At 42.9% G+C, this 22,154-nt stretch overlaps 1 protein-coding gene across 4 annotated transcripts in view; it reads left to right on the top strand.

Annotated features, from left to right (window-relative positions):
- The window catches only part of LOC122548600 (CUB and sushi domain-containing protein 1-like), a 2,407,075-nt gene that overhangs the window by 1,926,034 nt on the left and 458,887 nt on the right, over positions 1-22,154 (top strand). For all 4 annotated transcript variants that reach the window (XM_087978377.1, XM_087978362.1, XM_087978369.1 and 1 more), the window contains exons 23-24: positions 9,354-9,510; positions 21,150-21,341. In XM_087978377.1, the coding sequence (XP_087834503.1) occupies positions 9,354-9,510; positions 21,150-21,341 (349 nt within the window). The remainder of the gene's footprint in view (positions 1-9,353; positions 9,511-21,149; positions 21,342-22,154) is intronic.

The raw sequence follows: 22,154 nt of genomic DNA on the forward strand, positions 1-22,154 counted from the left end.
ATTGATTGTGTTAAATTTCAGACACTGGTTCAATATTAGTTTCCTCAGTATGTCTGATGTGCTGACCTATCTTGTAAATGTGAATGCAAAGTCATTTTTCAATATGAGTGATATGAGTGATGCTTTCCTTATTTTCATTGGCAATATCAGCATTCACAGAGACTTGTTCTGCTAGGCTGCTTACTAGTTAGTCAGAGGTTAAAATTAATTGAAAATTTTACACAAACTGCAATGGCATTACAGTCTGTTCTGCTATAATACGGTAGTTGTGTTCTCTTGAGACCTCATGTTATGAAAATCGCACAGTAGAAATAATAGGGCCTGTAGGAAAAACAGGATTTGAGGCGAACCACTAAAGATATCAGTAAAAATTGAAACAAAAATAGTAGCTGGCCAAACATAAATGATAGCAAGTCTATGTAAATGTTAAAATCCTATGTTTAAATGAAATAATACAATATATTTAGCACTTTAAGGGCTTTCTGAGTTTGCTGAGTTGCAGGACTTTATTAAGACAGGGGCTGAGGGCCATCATCAGCATCATTATTACTTTTAGGTGCAGTTCTGGGTACAGGATTATGACAAAAGAAAATATTTAGTCCAGAAGTGGAGGCTGTAGTTCATTGTCCTCAGACTGTTTCGGGGGGGGGGGTTGGCTTAAAAAAGGCACCTGGTTTTTGCTGCTTTGCTATCATTCCTCTCTCATGAAGAAGTTGCTCATAGGGTGCCAGATAAGATTTTATGCCACAAACTGCTATCCTGCTGCGTTCTGTTTTATAGTCATTATCTTCTGAGAGCTGCAACTGCTTCTCAGTTTCTCTCAGCATAGAAGACAAACAAGAAGTGGGGAGTTTGCATGGTGCTGTAGCTGGACTTCATTGTCTTTATCTCGAGCTTCAATTTTCCCCACAGCAACAAGTTCTTTCAGATCAGTCTCTATTTCTTCAAATCCAACTTGCTTTACAAGAGCAACACAATGTTCTTTGATTGCTGGAAGCTCCTCTGATTGTTCAAAGCCTTTAAAATCATGAAGAAAATCTAGGAGAAGCTTCCTGCAAGAAACTGCATGTAAGCAGTCCTTACTGACATCACCCCAGGCCTCCACAATAGTGTCAATAGCATTCTTAATGTTAAAACTCTTCCAAAATTGAAGAACACTATCCTCATTATCTCCCCAGTAGCTGCAATTAGCTTCCTGAATGTGTGCCTTAAATAATAAACTTTAAAGGCTGCTATTGCACCCTGGTCCATGGGTTGAATGAGAGAGGATGTGTTCAGAGGTAGAAATAATATTTTGATGTTTTCAGAAAGCTCACCAATGGTGGGAGGATGGCCTAATGCATTGTCCAGAATGAAGAGAGTTTTGAAATCCAAATCTTTACTCCTGCAATAATTTTTAAAAACTTGCTCAAAGATATCAACGATAAGGTGAGGAAAAATTTGCCCTGCCACCCAACCTCTTTTGTTTGACCTGAAGTAAACACTGAGAGTGGTCTTTAATGTAACTGGAAATGGAATTCCATCCTAACCAACTGGGGTTCACGTTTTTAAAAAAGAAATTCCCCAATTCACCAACTGTGTTACAGCCAAATCACATTGATGAAACGTGCATTCTAGGAAAATGACCCATACTCAGTATAAATGTGTGTTGCAGTAAAAGCACAGCAGGTCAGGCAGCATCCGAAGAGCAAGAGAATCGATGTTTCTGAACCCTACATTAGGAATGTCGGTGGGGAAGAGGACAGAGAGATAAATGCGAGGAGAGGCTGGGGCTGGGGGGAGGTGGCTGGAAGGATATAGATGGATGTAGGTGAGGGGTGATGGGGATAGAGAGCAGAGGATGGAGCAGATAGGTGGGCAGGAAGATGGGCAGGTAGGACAGTTCAAGAGGGCAATTCCGAGTTGGAGGATTGGATCTGGGATGAGGTGGGGGGAGAGGAGATGAGAAAACTCGTGAAATCAATGTTGATAATGTGTGGTTGGAGGGTCCCAAGGCAGACGATCAGGCGTTGGGTGGCTAGCATTTGGTGGTTGAGGAGGCTCAGGACTTGCATCTCCTTGGTGGAATGGGAGGAGGAGTTGATGTAGTTGGCCACAGGACGTTGGGGTTGTTTGGTGCATGTGTCCCACAGGTGTTCTCTGAAATGTTCTGTGAGTTGGACATCCTGTGTCTCCAATGTAGAGGAGACCACATCATGAGCAAAGGACATAGTAGATGAGATGTTTGGATGTGCAGGAAAATCTCTGCTGGATGTGGGAGGATCCTTTGGGACTTTGGATGGAAGTGAGGGGAGAGGTGTGGCCGTAGGTTTTACACCTCCTGCGGCAGTAATGGACGATGCCAGGAGTGGAGAGTGGGTTGGAAGGGGGGCTTAGACCTAACGAGGGAGTCACAGAGGGAAAGTGTATCTCTGGTGGTGGGGTCTTACTGTAGATGATGGAAATGACAAGAGGATGATGCACTGTATCTGGAGGCTGGTGGGATGGAAGGAGAGGACCGGAGGGGTTTCTAATCTTCTTGTAGTTGAAGGGGTGGGATTCAAGGGCGGAGGTGTGGGAAGTGGAGGAGACGTACTGGAGGGCATTGTTGACCATGTGGGAGGGAAAATTACAATCCTTAAAGTAGGAGGCCATCTGAGATGTCCTGTAGTGGAATTGTGCCTCCTGGGAGCAGATATGGTAGAGGCAGAGGGAATGGAAGTAAGGGATAGTGTTTTTATAGGAGGGGGTTTGGGAGGAGGTCTACTCCAGGTAGCTGTGGGAGTTGGTGGGTTTGAAGTAGATGTTTGTGTTGAGTTGGTCACCGGAAATGGAGACAGAGAGGTCCAGGAAGGGGAGGGAGGTGTCCGAGTTGGTCCAGGTGAATTTGAGATCAGCGTGGAAGGGTGGAAGTATTCGTGAAGTTTATGAACTGTTAAATCTCCTCGTGGGAGCACAAGGTGGCGTTGATATAGCCATCAATGTAGCAGAGAAAAAGGTTGGGTTATGGTGCCGGTATAACCATGGAAGATGGACTGTCCCACGTATCTGATGAAGAGACAGGCATAGCTACCCCTTTGGTCTGAACGAAGTGGGAAGGTTGAGGGTGAGTACCAGTTCAGCCAATCAAATGATTATGTTGGTGGACGGGTACTGGTTGGGCTGACAGGAGAGGAAAAAAATGGAGGGCTTGGATGCCTTCGTCATGGCGGATGGGCGTGTACATGGACTGGATGTCCATGGTGAAGATGAGGTGTTGGGGGCTGGGGAAATGAAAGTCATGGGGATGATGAAGTGCATGAGTGGTGTCCCAAATGTATGTCAGGGGTTCCTTGGTCAAGGGGACAGGATGGTGTCAAGACATGAGGAGATAAGTTCAGTGGGGCAGGAGCAGGCCAACTCGATGGGTCAACTGGGCAGTCAGGTTTGTGAATTTTGGGTAGGAGCTAGAACTGGGCGGTGTGGGGTTTCCAGACTATGAGATTGGAGGCTGTGGATGGGAGATCCCCTGAGGTGATGAGGTTGTGGATGGTCTGGGAGGTGAAGTTGTGGTCGAGGGTGCAGTAGGAGGAAGTGTCCGCAAGTTAGCACCTGGCTTCAGCAGTATAGATGTCAGTGTGCCAAACTACCATTGCTTCCCCCTTGTCCACGAGTTTGATGGTGAGGAGGGGCTGGAGCAAAGGGATTGGAGGCCTGCGCTTTGCAAGGATGAGAGGGTGGAGTGGGTGAGGTGGTGGACAGGTTGAGGTGGTCAATATCACGGCGGTAGTTACAGATGAAGAAGTCTAGGGTGGATAACAGACCAGTACGGGGTGTCCGAGTGGATGCAGTACGTTGGAGGTAGGAGAAGGGGTCCTCGGGGGTTGGGTGGGAGTCCTGATGGAAAAGGTAAGCCTGGAGATGGAGGTGTTGGAAGAAAAATTCAATGTCGCAACACGTGTGGAATTTGTTGACCCAGCAGCGTAATGGAATGAAGGTGAGACCTTTACTGAGGACTGATCATTCATCCTCAGTAAAGGGGAACTCGGTTGGTGGGGGAGGGTGGTAAAAACACGGCAGGGCTGGGGGCTAGGACCTGGTGTAGAGCTGGAGTTGGGAGTGGGGGTGGAGACTGTCACTGAAGTGGGTGTGGTCATGGTATCATGGGTGACTCACCAAAGAAGTGGCGTACACCATGGTGGTCAGAGGGGCAGAAGCGGTGCACTTGGTGGCATCCATGGTGGCTGAAGTGATGTTGTGTATGATGTCTGCGGTGTCTTCAGTGGCGGCTGTGTGTTTGTCGCTGGTATTTCAGTCAGTGAAGTCCGTTGGGGGTGGAAGTGGCTAAGACGATGGCAACCATGGGGGCGGAAGTGACATGATGGAAGCATTTGTGGTGGACCTGGCGGCAATCGTTGAGCAGGTGATACTGGTGGGAATCATGGAGGAGGTGGGTCCTGGCAGCGATCATGGAGGCAGAGTTCCTGGCAGCGATCACTGAGACGGTAGGTCATGGCAGCATTCACAGAGGTGGTGGGTCCTCGCGGAGATCACGGAGGTGGTGGGTCCTGGCGGTGATCACGGAGGTGCTGGTCCTGGCAGCGAGCACGGTGATGCTTTAGTCCCCTATGGCTGCAGTCTCTGAGATGGCTGGCACAAAAGTGATGTCATCATTTGCCACAGTCATGGTGGCTGTAGAGGCCATGTGGCTAATGGTGTCCGAGGAGAAGGTTCTGAAATGATTGAGGAATCCTGGGTTCGGAGGTAAGTATGTAAGAGTTTGGTGTACTTTATGTACCTTGATGTCTGTTAAGCTAGAGAAAAACATTTGTTGCATGTGTGGATCCTTCTCAGGATGAAGAACAGCAAGGGTCCATTGCAGATCTGGTGGAGTATGGCGGTGAGCTGGGGCAGGGCTGACTGCAGGGACAGTAGGTGGTAGCGCAAGGCTGCGAGTGTGGAGCAGAGGATCCAGAGGGAGAACCATTTCGGGAGGCTTTGGATTTGCTGTAGGTACTGGTTGTCCTGGTCAGGTCCAAACTGTGATGGCTTGAATGTAATCTGGAGTCCATGTGGGATAGGTCGTTTGCATAGACAGGTGCTGAGGAAGGAGATATGGCTGTGGTAGCAGGTCTGCTTCAGGATGTGGTTGAAGAGCTTCAGAACAGAGGAGATGACTTGGTGGGTTGCAGTGAGAGAGAGACTCACTGAGATCTTTGTGGAGGGAGGTGGAGAACTTCTTCAAGGTGGACATCCTTGGAAGAGGCTTCACAGTAAGTTTACAATGGCTAGGAGAAAGTGAGGACTTCAGATGCTGGAGATCAGAGCCGAGAGTGTGGTGCTGGAAAAGCACAGCAGGTCAGGCAGCATCCGAATGGCAGGAGAATCGACGTTTCAGGTATAAGTCTTTCATCAGGGATGTGGGGTGGGGTGAAGGGGGCTGAGAGATAAATTGGGATCTGGGGCTGGGGCTGGGGGAGAAGGTAGCTGTGAAGGCAAAGTGGATACAGGTGGGGTGATGGTGATAAGTTGAAGTGGAGGGTGGAGCAGATAGGTGGGAAGGAAGGTGGACAGGTAAGAGGGTGGTGCAGTGCCATCCCACTCATGTCCAGATTCAGTGGATCATCCTTCATCATTTCAGCCACCCACAGTCAGACACCATCACCAGAGATAGATTTCCTTCCATACCCCTTCAGCATTCCGTAGAGACCATTCCCTTCACGACTCCCTCATTAGGTATATGTTCCCCACCAACCCACCCTCCATTCCCAGCACCTTCCCTTGCCACCACGAGAGTGCAAAAGCTATGTACATACTTCCCCCTCACCTCGATCCAAGGCCCCAAATAATCCTTCTACATCCAGCAGAGATTTTCCTGCACATTCAAACACCTCACCTACTGTGTCGGTTGCTCTCGATGAGGTCTCCTCTACATTGGATAGACAGGATGCCAACTCACGGAGCATTTCAGAGAACATCTCTGGGACACATGCACCAAACAACTCTACGACTGCCCTGTGACAGATCACTTCAACTCCCCCTTCCACTCAGCCAAGGGCATGCAAGTTGTGGGCTTCCTCTATTGCCAAATCCTAGCCACCCGACACCTGGAGGAAGAACGCCTCACCTTCTGCCTTGGAAGCCTTCAACCACATGGTATCAATGTCGATTTCACCATTTTCCACATCTCCCCTCCCCCCACCTCATCCCACATCCAGCCCTCCAACTCAGCATTGCACTCTTGAACTGTCCTACCTGTCCATCTTCCTTCCCATCTATCCATTCCATCCTCCGCTCCGACCTATCAACATCACCCCCCACCTGCATCCACCTTGCCTTCCCAGCTACATTTCCCCCAACCCCACCCCCTTCCAATTTATCTCTTGGCCCCCTTCCCACCCATGCCTCCCACATTCCTGATGAAGGGCTTATGCCTGAAACATCGATTCTCCTGCTTCTCAGATGCTGCCTGACCTGGTGTGCATTTACAGCATCACACTTTTTGACTCTGATCTCCAGCATCTGCAGTCCTCTCTTTCTCGTACTCAGTATAATAATGGATATCATGGTACAAAACTATTATTCTTATTATCAATGTTATCAATATCGTGTTATCAATGCATCAAAATCCAACTTCATTAGTTTCATACCGCGAATAATTTCTCACTTCTTGTGGCAATTTTAACTTGAATGGAAAGGAATATTAGTCGGGATGTGTCAGGGTTAACTAATTCGATATCATTTTGCACCATGATCAATGTTAAAATTATCACCAGTTATTTTCAGTTTCACTTTCTTCACATGTTATGAGGATTTCGAGTATTAAAAGGACAAACCAATAATTAGATTGTATGTTTTGTAAATATCACATTTTAATTTCCTTTATCTTTCCAAAAAAAAGGAAAATACTGCTTTAAACCAAGGAGACTGTAAAGCAATGTCACAGCTTTGAAATCCTGCTTATTGGAGTACATTGTCATTTGTTGCTATTTTCCTGGAGCTGAGACACCAAAGATAGCAGAGAGATGATGGGCTGTGAATGAGGAGATAGTTGCTTGGCAACAAGGTATTGTTTGGTTCCTGACCATGTGACCATGGCTTGTATTGGGCCAGTGCAATGGGAAACCATCTAGCTTTCAAAGATAAATCATCAATTAATCTCTCCCTGTGTCTCTCTCCAGTATGGAGGGACCAGAAAGATTCCATAACAGCTAACTGGGTCCTCAATTAGCTTTCCTCACAAATTTCTTTACTTAGTTGAAATGACAAGGAAAAGTCACTTTCAAAGATGCTAAATGAGGAAAATTCTCAACCTGTGAATGAAAGACAGCATTGGTGTACAAATAATGACCTACTGCGAAAGTACAGAAAGGAATCGGAAGAAACCAAAATAAAACAATGTCAATTCCTACGATCCACTTTGATCCTATGAAGCTCTTCCATGTTTCTTTTTTACACTGTTTGCAAACTTTAAATGTCTGTCTGGTTGTGAAAGGGAACAATTTAAAAACAGTAGAGTTGAAGTTATGCAGAGTTATAAATTAGTAATTTGTGTTTATTTACTTACATAGATTGGACAGTTCGCAATAATTTTTTTTTGTTTAAGTACAGAAAGCGAGTGAATGCATTATTTTAAACTGAGCTTGTCAATCCAGTAAAAAAGAATTATGGATGCTTTCACATAGGTCAGTTAACATAACTTCTGTCATTGAAAAATGTTGGAGTCTATTATAAAAGCATGTAGCAGCAGGCATTTAGATAAATGGCAGAGTCAGCATGACTTAATGATGGGGGAAAAATGACAAATTAATTACAATTCCTTGAGAAGGAAACAAGCAGGGTAACTGAAGGGTATCCAGTCAATGTAATATATTTGGATTTTCAAAAGGCATTCAAAAAGATACTGAACCTAACACTACTTAAAAAATATGTTGGTGTAGTATACCACCATGAATAGAGGATTGGGTAACTAACAGAAGACAAAGTGTTTGGATGGAGAAGGAAATTTCAGGACAGTAAAGGGTTCCATGCCAGGTTAACAATTACATCCAATTTATATGAATGACTTGTATGATGAAAGTGATTGTACTGTCATCAAGCTTGCAGATGACACAAAAATAGATGGGGGAGGAAAACAGTGAAGATTACAGGGGTTGACAGAGAAACATGGGTAGGTTAAGTGAATGGGCAAAAAACTTGCCAACGGAATATAGTGTGGGAAAATGACACGTTTGCACTTTAGCAGGAAAAATTGAAGAGCTGAATATTATTTGAATGGACAAAGACTGAAGAAAGTCGCAGCACAGCGGAATTGGTGGGTCCTAGAGAATGAATCACAAAATAGCTAGCATCCAAGTTCAGTGAGAAATAAGGAAAGCAAATGGACTGTTGGCCTTTATTTCAAAGGAAATTGAGTATAAAAATAGGGAAAATGTGTGAAAACTATGCAAGGCATTTTTAGACCTACATGCATTATGTGAACAGTTGTGGTCCCTTTTTCTGATGAAAGATATGTTGGCTTTATAGGCAGTCTAGATTCACTAGTATGAGATACTGAGAAAAGAAGTTGAATATATTGGGTCTGTACTCATTAGAATTCAGGAGAATGAGAGGTGACCTTATTGAAACATGTAAGATTCATGGGGAACTTGACATTTTAGATACTGAGCAGTTGCTTCCCCTTGTGGGAAAATCTAGGACCAGAGAGCATGACCTTAGGATAAGGAGTTACCCTTTAGGGCAAGAAATAAAGAGGATTTTTATTTCACTTGGAGAATGGTAAATCTGTGGAATTCTTGACCTCACAAGGCCTTGATTATATTCAAGGCTGAAATAGACAGATTACTAATTATTAAGTGAGTCAAGCATTGTGGGAATAGCTAAGAAAGCAGAGTTGAGGATTATCAGATCAGCCATGGTCTGATGGAATGGTGGCGCAGACTCAGTGGCCTACCTGAAGAAGGACTTATGCCCGAAATGTCGATTCTCCTGCTCCTTGGATGCTGCCTGACCTGCTGCGCTTTTCCAGCAACACATGTTTCAGCTCTGATCTCCAGCATCTGCAGTCCTCACTTTCTCCTAGGTATTAAATTTATCCCAAATCAAAAAGTATAAAATTGGAAATTATGACTCTTGTGGTGCAGTAGTTGTCTCTCTACGTCTGGGCTAGAAGCCTTGCTGCAAAGGTGTGTCGCAACAAATCTGAACTAGTAAATGTTAAAATAAATAAAACTAGAGATGAATACTTCTATTGTTTGCTTCCTGTTACCCACATGTCTCAGCAATCCCTCTTTTATGCGTGGTACTTAATTTAACAATGCTCTTCACCTGTGTAAATTAAGAATATAATTAACATACCGTTAACAACTGGAAACTTCTATCTGCTACTATTTTAGGTGTATGATGGAAGAGACAACACATATCGGTCCCTTGGAGTGTTTACTGAATCTGAATTGCTGGGAGTTGTGTTAAATAGCACATCAAACCATATATGGTTGGAGTTTAATACAAATGGAACAGGGACTGGCCATGGATTTGAGTTAACATATGCAAGTAAGTGAATTCACCATATAAATGCAAGGTCTGCTTCTGTTGTCTTGTTCAGAGTTGGTACTGAATGTTCAGTTCTTAACAGATGTGTTGTGGTGTTACATACAAGACATGGATGTTTTAGCCTGTGGGCTAGATGTCACAAAATTGTGAAAACATTTTTGATCTTTCTACAGCTCATGTAAAGAGGAAATTTTACCTCCAACAATGACCACCCACCACTGACCTCGCTCCACCCCCTTCCTCCCCCCAAAAACACACACACACATTCACACAACATGCACAATAGTTGTTAAATATTAAATGGTATTCCTTGTTTTAGCAAACTATAAATAGACTGACATTCAGGGTTTGTTGATATATTTTTGCGACAGTATTTTAAAAACCCCATTGTTGATTCTTAGAACACTAGCACTTTGATTTCTTCAATACCTTTAACTATGTTAGGATATCCTAAGCTGTTTAAAATGCGGCAGTTTAATATTGGGACCCATACAGTTATTAAGAGTGGAGTTGAAACCAAGAGGTAGACGCTAAGGAGCTCTTTAATGATTGTGAGAGAGAGAGAGAGAGAGAGAGAGAGAGGTCGGCCAATTAATGAGGACCAATATTAGTTGTATCTGCAGTAGACCAGAATTGGTATCTTGAGAGTTGCTAGGCAAGAGGAGATTACAGAAATAGGAAGAGGTAAGGCCAAGCATGGATTTATACTACAGTGTAGGAATTATAAAATTGAGTTTATGCGGGTCAATGAGCATAGGGATAGGTGAACAGAACTTGGAACAAGTTAGGATATGGGCAGTAGATGCTTGGATGAGTTGCAATTGGAGAGGGAAGGGAGGTGGACAGGGCGTGGCTGCTATTGGGGATCTATACACTACTCTTACTATTGTCATTTTTCTCACTTATCAATCAGGAGAGGAAGGTATGCAAGATATATTCCCATTATCCATTGGAAAATGAAAAGTGTGTGTGGGTGAGGAGGAGCTGCGCTTTGCAAGGAAGATCACCATTTTTGGTTCTTTCTGAACTGTACTTCATGGTGGTTAGGACTGATAGGCATGCAAGCTCCCTTCTAGTTATTGCCTTTCATTGGGTGCCACCTTGTTCTGCACAAAAATAAGGATGTCTTTCAGCGAGTATTTACAATTGTTTTTAAAGTGACGAGAGTGTCATCATTGATCACAGTTAACAGCATGTGCAAGCTGTAAGGGGTGTATGATATTCGAGAAAAATTGAAAGTAGGGTATACGTGGAGGAGTAACATTGTTGAGCAAGGATGGCATTGGTAGATTGATTACAGACTGGTTTGGTTCAAGATGTTAGGATGCTGAATATATTGAAGGTGAGGAATACTGGGGAGAAGAAGTTGCTCATAGGAATGGCCTTTCAGCCATTCTAACAGTAGTCAGCACATAGAACAAAGTAAGGAAGAAGAAACATTCGGGTGTGTTTGTAATAAAAATGTCAATAATTTGTGTGTAATCTGGAAAGGTTAGATTGGCAATGGTAACCTGCAAAAGGAATTCATAAAATACTTTTGAGAGAGGCTGAGAACTGCATGTTCTGGAACCAACTAGTGGATATCTTATTCTGGACTTAATAGTGTGCATTGTGATTAGAATAATTGCAGACCTCTGAGTGAAGGCACCCTAATATAATAGTGACCATAGGATACGTGATTCTTCCATTCAGTCTGAAAGGAGAAAAGTGCATCTAAATCTTGAGAAGTGTTGCTGACCAAACTGATGAAACCATGGGTTGGCAAGTCCCCAGGTGCTGTTTTTCAAACAGACTCTGCCCTCGCCCCTTCCCTCCCCAGCCCACCCCACAACACTGATAAGGTCCATCTGGTCCTCAGTTCCAACACCATCACCCTCTACATGCAAAGAATCATAAGTTACCATTTCTGCCACTTCTAGAAGATACCAATCACATTCCCCTCCCTTGTTGGCATTCTCTCCAGGATACTCTGGTCCACTCCACCTCCACTACCAACATATGCCCATGCCCCCACAGCACCTCCTGATGCTGTGGTATTCAGTTCCCATCCCATGTCACCCTGCAGCCATGTCTCTCTAATCCAAACTGTATTGTATCAGTTTATATCTTTGTGTGGCAACTTCATTCACTTTATTGCAAATGCTCCATGCATTAAGACACAGTGCCTTAAGTTTTGTTGTCTGAGCATTTTTAATTCTGTTTACATTATTTTGCACTGTGGCTTGAATTCTCTGCCAATTCTGGCTTTTGTCTTTTTTTCCTTTGTTTCCCTCTTTACCAATTGCCCTGCCATTTTAGTTTAAGCTCTCCCCCAGGACATCAATTCCAATTCTGCCAAGGTGTGACCCATCCATCTTGTACTGTTGCACCTCCCCAGAATCGGTCCCAATATCCTCGCAACTTGAATCCCTTTCCCTTGCACCATTTGTGCTATTAGTGTGTAGTTAGCATCCAAACTTGTCCAGCTCTGAGTGAACAGTCAGGAAAATGTTAGCCAGAGGCACATATATGCAGCAATATTAATACAAGGATGCCTTTTTGTGCCACTTGTTGAATTGCAAATCCAGTTTCAGCTAAGGTGTATTGTAATGCTATGATCTACCAATTACCTGATATCTAAGAAATTGGCTGTGAAGCAATTGAATTGAAGTGTTTAGGTGAGAATTCATGATCACAGACCTGTGTATCTTGTGTTCAGCCTCTATAACTGAGCTTGCCTATCCTGTGGCAGGGATTATTTCAACTTGTTTTATGAAAGGATCAAAACACTTCTACTTTAAGAATTACATTTATATAGTGGATCCAAAAAGATGAGTTTCAAAATCCCATTGACTTTGAACCTTCTGAGATCAGTTATTCAAAACAGTGAAAACAAAATCTATTAATATGGTCATCTGATGGTTTGGCATTATTTTGGAACCAATGAAAGGGAGGAGGAACTATTTGTGAATTGCACTGATATCATAGAATATACTCGAGTGAATTTTCAACTTCACTGCTGAGATAATAATTTGTATTATCACATTTTATGGATAACCTGCCTCATTATAATTCTACTACAAATCAAGGAATGAGAATCGTTTTTTTTACCAAAGGCAAATGATCCTTTTTGCTAAATTACTGCTGAGATTGTGAAGACAAAAATCTATCCCACTGTGCATGTTGTTTTAGACCCTTGTGTTCTTTGTTTCCTGAATAAAACATGCCTTTTGCTTTTACTGCAACAGCATTGCTTTAGTTCTGTAAGAAACCCATCTTGGGTGCTGGTAGCACTTTCTAATCGGATTAACCTATATGTTAAACTATATTCCACTACTTTTTCAAGTGGCTAAATTAATTAGCAAACAGGTCAATCAGCGTTAATGAGATTTGCACTAAACATGCAGTTCAAAATGTAGATAGAGGAGAAGGTGTCTCTGATGCTTAAGCTGCTTTGAAGCCTGTGCTTCTGAGGGGGAAAAAACACTGTCTGACTTGTTAGTACACTTCCCTGGGACAGATTGAATTATCAACTGCATCACTCTAAATGCTTTAACTGACTGGTCTGTGACCTCATTTGTGTAATGTTTAGAGTTCAAAATTCAAATTAGTGACAATAGGATGTTAGGAAAACAGTATTTAAAAAGCACAGTAATATTTGGAAATGAATGTGCTGGATGTACTGGAGCTCTATTTTGAAGAATATAGACAAGTTGCACCATTACGTATCACTCACAAGTGTTTTTTTTTTTTCCTTTTCGGGTTACTTTTGTGAGGGTTTTCCTTTTTTTCAAAAAGAAACAAGGTCAGAAAGTCCTTCTGGAACTGTGAACTAATCCAACATGGCTTAGAAAATGAATGGCTGTTGATATATCTCATGTGTTCATGAAAACGTGTCATTAGCTTGTTTTCAGTTCAGAATAAGGAAGGATTGTTATTCTTTTGAAAAGCCAGAGATCAAAAGATTTTTAGGGCAGTTTGGAGTAGACATGATTGCAGTCAGAAATTGATGTATTTTTTCTCCTCGGAAAGAGTTTTCAGAGGAATTCAGGAAATTGGGACTATACAACCTAAGAACAGGAGTAAGTTGTTTGGTTCCTTAAGCTTGCTCTGCCATTTAATAGGGTCATGGCTGATCCAATGCTCTCCATGTCTACTTTCCTGGCCTTTCCTATAGCCCTTGATTCCCTAAAAGTTACTGGTCAGTAACTTAGCTATCTCAGCTTGAAATACTCACATTTGTTTTTCGAACTGTGAAGGCAGAGACGTTGTGTAATAAATTACCTCAGCAGGAGTTTAGTTTTTCCAGATTCCTGACCATAAGGATTTGGTTAGAAACCTGCAGGTGATCCGAAACTGAGAAATTCTAAGCTCTCAATTTTGTGAGTATTCACGTGAAAAAGTTCAGAGTAAAAATTGGGAGCACTTTAAAAATAATCTGTCAAAACTAGTTTCCATGCTAGAATTGGAGTTGTCCTGGCGCATCATTAGCTGGGATTATGATACAAACCATTTACTGTAAAATCATGATGGAAAGAAAGGATTTGCATTTATATCATGTTATAGCCACTTACAGTATTTCTGTAATGCACACACTGTTTTAAAGTAAGAAAGTATTTCGTAATCTAATGGCAAAAGTTATAAAAGGTGGCTGAAAGGTAGAAGGTAAAGGTTAGTGGTGGAGGGTTGCTTTTCAGACCGTAGACCTGTGACCACTGGTGTACCATAAGGATTAATGCTGGGTCCACTGCTTTTCATCATTCATGTAAATGATTTGGATGTGAACATAGGAGGCGCAATTGGTAAGTTTGCAGATGACACCAAAATTGGAGATGTAGTGGGCAGCAAAGAAAGTTACCTCCGATTACAACAGGATCTTGATCGGATGGGCCAATGGGCCGATGAGTGGCAGATGGAATTTAATTTGGATAAACTGAGGTGCTGAATTTTGGAAAGCAAATCAGGGCAGGACTTAAACACTTAATAGTAAGGTCTTGGGAAGTTATACTGAGCAAAGAGACCTTGAAGTTCATAGTTTCTTGAACGTGGAGTCTCAGGTAGACAGAATAGTGAAGGAGGTGTGCTTTCCTTTATTGGTCAGAGCATTGAATATAGGAGTTGGGAAGTCATGTTGTGGCTATACAGGACATTGGTTAGGCCACTTTTTGAGTATTGTGTACATTCTGGTCTCGCTGCTATATGAAGGACATTGTGAAATTTGTAAGGGTTCAGAAAAGATTTGCAAGGATGTTGCCAGGTTTGGAGGGTTTGAGCTATAGGGAGAGGCTGAATAGACTGGGGCTGTTTTCCCCAGGGCATCAGAGACTGAGGAGTGACCTTATAAATGTTTGGATAATCATGAGGGCTATGGATAGGGTAAATAGACAAGGTCTTTTTCCTGGGTTGGGCGAGTCCAGAACTAGAGGTTTAGGGTGACTGGGGAAAGATTTAAAACGAACCTAAAGTTCAAATTTTCACGCAAAGGGTGGTGCATGTATGGAATGAGCTGCCAGAGGAAGTGGTAGAGGCTGGTCCAATTACAATATTTAAAAGGCATCTGGATGTGTATAAGAATAGCAAAGGTTTAAAGGGATATGGGCCAAGTGCTGGCAAATGCGATTAGATTAATTTATGACATCTGGTTAGCATGGACGAGTTGAACCGAAGGGTCTGTTTCCATGCTGTACATCTCTATGACTCTATAATGCAGCTCTAAAGTTTAACATATTATAGTTTATGTTCACTAGTTTGAAATGTATTTGGTTATGAAGCAGTGCATGAACCTATAGTCAATTTCTTAACTAACTTTGATGACTTCTTTCCACTGCAAACAAGATGCAAACATTCCTCCCTTTCTGTCCTTTCCTCCCTTTTTCTATATTGCCACAAAGTCTCTCTCTGTGCTAATTTATCTGTGAACCATTAGCTTCCCCACTGCATCTTTCTATTGTCATCAAGTTGAGGAATATTAATGTTAGTGATTGGAGCACCTAACTTTTCCAGGAACCTGTATTAGCACCAACATTCATACGTGTGACCTGTTCTGAGGAAGGCTCACTGGACCTGAAACATTAACTCCAATTTCTCTTCATAGATGCTGCCAGACTTGCTGAGTTTTTCCAGCAATTTATATTTTTCTTGCCAATATTTATTGTGCTGGGCTGGGTATAATAATACCAGACACAGAACAAAGATGCCTTTAAGCAGTTTCTCACAAACGAGATGTCTCTACAATTGTATCTTGTTGCATTCTTTAATATTTATTTAGTGGCATTGAGGACTTTTGAAAACAACACAGAAATCAGTCTCTTGAAGGTCACTGCATCAGCACTTACGTATCAAACAGGCATGTGGAGAGTATCTAAATCCTGGGAATTCCGACGTCACTTGATTCAATTCTTTGAAAATGAAAAGCAAGCAGAATCCCTGAGGGTGCATAATAACAAAGGGGATGAATATCAACATTTTTTTTCTCAGAGTACTTCATCACTTACATGTATGTTTGTATTTGCTTTCCCCCTTGCTTTCTGTCAAACAACAGGAGCTCACTGAGCAGGCAGTAATTTTCAATTTGCAAGACCGTTTTGTTGAAATTTTCCAATACCTATGGACACAGCAAGTAAGACCATCTACCCCATGGAGAATGTCATCATAAATACATTGCACAGAAAGGGCTCACCACTGGGAATGTTCTTTCAAACCTTGTACACATCTGGGGAATATTGCTGGATAGGTCACAAGCATGGTTGCTGTTATATATCTTATAATTGACCTCAATGCAAATAGAAGGGAGTTTGGCCTGTGTTTACCACAACTATGAGTGTGTGTCACATCTCCTGAAGGTGGTCTTTTGGACGTAATGACAAAATTTTAGAAAGGAGCCTAAATATAGGAGCTAACCTACATCGTTCTGAAGGCGGTTTGTTTGGGTATGATGTGATGACTTGGAAGCAATCATTTGTACCTTAGCTGTTTCTAGGACTGGATATTCAAAGGATCAACATCTCAGTGATCCCAGTGACTGGTGTACCACCCATTTAGTAGCCAGAGGATTGGGAATGGAGCTGGGAAACCAGGGAAGTGAGTCATTTTCTGAACATGGCCTTACAAAGGACATGATCAATTTTGTCATCTTGGCAGAATAAATGGAGAGCTGGGACATCATATAGGGTATTAAGAGGTTCTTGGCAAAATTATATTTTTCTTTCTATCAATCAAAACTGATTCAGCACTGTCAGCCTTGTTAAAGCTGGCTTGGAGGTTGGTCTGCTTCAGAGATTTCAAATGGCTGACGGACCCCTGGGAAATCTTGAGAAACCCCACTACCTACCACATTCCTTCCCATCCATGGGAAAGTCAGCACAGTTGGGAAGGGAAGGTGCAGACTGACACATAGCTGTTGGTTCGTTTCTATTTTTACCATCCTGTCTTTGGTCCACGCTAACTGTTCACAGTCTGGATCAATCCTTTGGCTGAAGGCCAAAAATGTTATCTGTCTAAGTTTGTTGATGATACTAAACCAGGTGGGAATGTGAGTTGTGAGGAGGATGCAAAGAGGTTTAAGAAGGTTTAGACAGACTGAGTGATTGGACAGGGACATGGCAGATGGAATACAATGTGGGAAAATGAGGAAGTATCCATTTAGGTGGGCATTGGGTATCCAAAGGGAACTCAATGTCCTTGTTCATGAGTCACTCAAAACTAGCACACAGAAACAACAAGCAATTGGGAAGGCAAATAACATGATGGCCTTTAATACAGGAAAGCTTGAGTTCAGGAGGAAAGATGTTCTTCTGCAATTATATAGAGACAATGTTTGGTCACCTTCACGAAGGAAAGCATACTTGCCATAGGAGGGGAGTGGTATAGAAATAAGAGGTAGACCACTTAGAACTGAGAAAAGAAGAAGTGTATCTTCACTCAAAGGTGAGTAAACATTAGGGGTTCACTACTATGGAGGGCTGTGGAGGTTCAGATATTAAGTGTGTTCATGGTAAAAATCAATGGATTGCTGGATCTTGGTGGGATCTGGGGTTAAGTGCAAGAAAATGGCATTGAGGTGGATCAGCATTGATGTAAGTCAAAAGTCACATGACACCACCTTATAATCCAACAGGCTTATTTGAAATCACAAGCTTTCGGAATGTAGCTACACTCCAAAAGCTTGTGATTTAAAATAAACCTGTTGGACTATAACTTGGTTTCGTATGACTATTGACTTTGTCCAATCCAGTCCAACACCAGCACCTCCACATCATGGCTAACCATGACCTAACTGAATGGTGGAGGAGACCTAAGGGACAGAAAGGCTGACTGATGCCTCAGTTTTGTTCCTGTGTATTTCACGATGATTAATTGTTGGTTTGCAGTTTGTGAAAATGCATTCATTGAAGAGCTGATTATCACTGCTGAATGCTGGAAGATCCCTTTAGTTTGATGCCAGATTCAAATTGACACCAAGAAAGGGGAAATCTGTAGTTTGGAGCTCAGTGTTGGTGTTGAATATTATCATTTGGCTGATGACTCTGAAATTGAGGCTTTTTTTTTTGGAAGAACAAACATCTTAAGAAAAAAAGTCATAATGATGCCGTGAGCAGCAGGAGTACACCCCCACAGAACTTAAAATTGGCCCCAAAGCACCTAACAAGCTTGACATTCTTCTAATTAATATGGGTGAGCTGTTTTTCGAGCACAACAGGTACTGGCAGCTTGTCAAAGTAATGTAAATGAGTCGCAGGGTTGAATTTCAAGCTGCAATCAGGCCTTTTGTTTTAGATGTGTTTTCAGTGCCAATGGCTGGATATGAGTTTAAAATGTGCAGCCACAAATTCTTCGTCAAGGTGTAGTTATGGTAAAAGCTGCTACCGAAATCCTTGAGTTGAAGAAGTTCTGGATTAGAGTGCATTTCGTTTGTGTTGATTTTAGTTAGTTTCAACTTGTAACAAATGTCGAAAACCTATTTGAGTATGAATCCTTAGAATCCGAGCATTTCCAGAAAAACAAATCTTCATGATATTCATTAGGATTGACCCCATGCACTGCGATGCTGGGATACATGCTAACAGTGCTGCTGCCAAAATTCTCTTTCCTTAGCTGTTTCTGTTGAACAAAAAAATGGGTCATTTGAGAGCAGAATAAGTTTTTAAAAACCTGTTTTAAATGACTAAATGTTGTGCCCTGACTTGGTGACATCATAACTTTCACCAATTATTATTATTGTTGTCATTTTTATTAACATTTGAAAGTTATTAACTGCATCCACAGACCACATAACAAGAATACATAACAGGAGCAGGAGAACTTGGAGAGATTTGCTAAGCTCCAAGTCAAGAAACAGCCTTTACTCATCTCTGTTGCTCAGCACTGACCATCAAGTACACATTATCAATTTTTTTTAGATTTCTCATGTTTTATTTGGGTACATAAAACTCTCTGCTGATCAAAAGCTGAAGTTCAAATCCATTTAAATACGTTTTGGACAATTTATAGTAATTGGTCTGTAAAAGTCAATAAGGCAGAAGTGGGTAGTGCAGATGCTGGAGGTTAGAGTCAAGATTAGAGTGGTGCTGGAAAGGTACAGCAGATCAGGCAGTATCCAAGGAGCAGGAAAATCGATGTTTCGGGCAAAAGCCTTCATCAGGAATGAGGCTGGGAGCCTCTGGGATGGAGTGATAAATGGGAGGAGGGTGGGGCCAGAGAGAAGGTAGCTGAGAGTGCAATAGATGAATGGAGTGGGGGGGGGGTAAAGGTGAGAGGTTGGAGAGGAGGGTGGAGTGGATTGGTGGGAAGGTAGATTGATAGGTGGGACAGATCATGAGGATGGTGCTGAACTGGAAGGTGGGAACTGAGATAAAGTGGGAGGGAGGGAAATGAGGAAACTGGTGAAGTTCACATTGATGCCGTGGGTTTGAAGGGTCTCGATGCGGAAGATGAAGTGTTCTCCCTCCAGATGTCAGGTGGTAAGGGAGTGGCAGTGGAGGAGGCCCAGGACCTGCACGTCCTCGGCAAGGTGGGGGTGGGGGGACTGGGAGCAGGAAGGGGAGGGGGAGGGGAAGTTGACATGTTTGGCCATGGGGTGGTGGGGTTGATTGGTGTGGGTGTCCCAGAGATGTTCTCTGAAGCGGTCTGCGAGAAGGCGTCCGGTCTCCCACATCGGGAGCAACGGATACAATAAATGACATTAGATTAGATTCTCTGCGGTGTAGAAACAGGCCCTTCAGCCCAACAAGTTTACAGCGACCCTCCAAAGAGTAACCCACCCAGACCCATTTCCCTCTGACTAATGCACCTAACACTATGGGCAATTTAGCATGGCCAATTCACCTGATCTGCCTATCTTTGGACTGTAGGAGGAAACCAGAGCACCGGGAGGAAACTCACGCAGACAATGGGAGAATGTGCAAACTCCACACAGACAGTCGCCTGAGGTTGGAATTGAACCTGGGACCCTAGTGCTGTCAGGCAGCAGTGCTAACCACTGAGCCACCATGGCACCCACATGTGTGGAAGTGCAGGTGAAATTTTGATGGATGTGGAAGGCTCCTTTGGGGCTTTGGACAGAGGTGTAGACGCAGGTTTTGCAATTCCTGCGGTGGCAGGCGAAGGTGCCAGGAGGGGATGGTGGGTTGTTGGGGGACATGGACTTGACCAGGTAGTCGTGAGGGAATGGTCTTTGCAGAAAGTGAGTAGGGGTGGGGATATACCCTGGTAGTGGGGTCTGTTTGGAGGTGGCAGAAATGTCAACGGACAATGCGATTTATGCGGAAGTTGGTGGGGTTGAAGGTGAGGACTGAGGGGTTCTGTCCTTGTTGCGGTTGGAGGGGTGGTGTTCTTGGGTGGAGGCGTGGGATGTGGATGAATTGCATTGCAGGGCATCTTCAATCACGTGGGAGAGGAATTTGCGGTCTTAGTCTTACTTAATAGTAAATTTCCCAAACAAAGCTTCAACTATATCTCACAGCCAGTTTTGCAGTTATCATTTTGATTGGGAAATGTGGACACTTACAACATTAGCTTTGGTAAAAAACAAATGATATTGACTTCTTTGTCAGTAATGTAACCCATCTGAGGTTTCTCCTTGCTGAAACTCTGGTGGAGTGTAAAGGGCAGTCGACTAAGTCATACCAGATTATTTTTCTGTCTATTCATGTTTAAAGTTAGCCCCATTATCACTTAAATATTAAAGTAGCAGAGTTTAAAAGTTTATTAGCTGTTTTACATAAGTAACATGCCAAGTGTGGGCATGGGCATATGTGTGAAATTTTCTCCATGGTTACTGGGCTGCTTGACACACTCAAGTGATTCTAGGCAGTAGACTTAGCAATGTGTTTTGTATTCCATTTATCAGTGAATTAAATGGCAAGCAATGTATTTTGAACATGAGTGTTGTGCCACTGTAATTTCTGAAGAATGAAATAGTGCTTTGAGCTAGTGATGATGTCGAGGGTTTCTGCTAGCAATCACAGAGTGAAAAATGACAAAAGTCAAAAGACACTGCTCCTATAACTCACATCACACCCGGGCGAATGGAGCATGCATAGGGCATGGTTTTACAGGTGGCAGTAAGATTGATTCTGTTGTGATGTAATTCTTTCTGTCATGGTTTCATGTCTCTGTTGAGCAATGAAAACTAATTTCAGCGAAAAATTTCTTGTTCACAGGCTTTGATTTGGTGAAGTGCGAGGATCCAGGAACTCCTAATTACGGCTACAAGCTGCGAGATGGAGGGCACTTTGCCGACACTGTAATCTTATACAGCTGCAACCCGGGATATACACTGCATGGAAGCAATACACTGACGTGCCTGAGTGGAGATCGGAGAGTATGGGACAACCCTTTGCCATCATGTATAGGTAAAATCAAGAATGATGTGAGTTTGGAGATTTTATTTGCAGGTATTATGGGCTTGCAGGGTGCCATATTTCCCACATTCCTAATGGACAGGGTGGTTTGGCAGCCTATCTGTCAGACCATGGCCCCCAGTTATATTACTGAATCTGAATACAGATTGCTACCATTCTCAGAGGCTGGCAGCTCTGTTGCCCCAGTAGCGCCAGAATGGAGTGGTGGCTGCAATCAGAACAGCAGGCAGTCCCAAAGAATGGGGTCGTCATGGAGACGTTCCCTCATTTGAATTTATGGTATTATGAAAACATTTTGCTGGTGTCAGTTTCTTAGCTAAAGCTCAGTGACATCATAGAAAACAAGGAGCTATTGGAAAAAAAAGCAAGCATTGAATTTTTAAAAGTCATTCATTTGATGTGACTGTCACTGGCTCAACCAGTATTTATTGCCCATCTGTAATGGTCCTGAGGAAGGTGGTGAGCTGCCTTCTCAAACTCCGATGGTCCATATGATGTAGGGACACTCTCAGTATTGTTTGGAAGGGAGATGTTGACCCTGTGACAATGAAGAATCACAGTGTTTTTTCAAGTCAGGTTGGAGTGTGGTTTGGAAGGGAACTTGCAGTTTGTGGTCCTACTAGGTGTTAGAGGTTGTGGATTTGGAAGATGCTGTCAAAAGAGCCTGCATGAGTTGCTGCAGTGCATACTGTCACTGTAAATTGGTGGTAGAGAATGGATGTGTTGCCAGTTTGTTCTAGATGATGTCAATGGGGAATATGGGAAATATTCTATCATATTCGTGACTCAGGCCTTACCGATGGT

The sequence above is a fragment of the Chiloscyllium plagiosum genome, unplaced genomic scaffold, assembly GCF_037043375.1.
Source record: "Chiloscyllium plagiosum isolate Xiang-an unplaced genomic scaffold, Cpla_swu_hap1 HiC_scaffold_3, whole genome shotgun sequence".
NCBI classification, from domain to species: Eukaryota; Metazoa; Chordata; class Chondrichthyes; order Orectolobiformes; family Hemiscylliidae; genus Chiloscyllium; species Chiloscyllium plagiosum.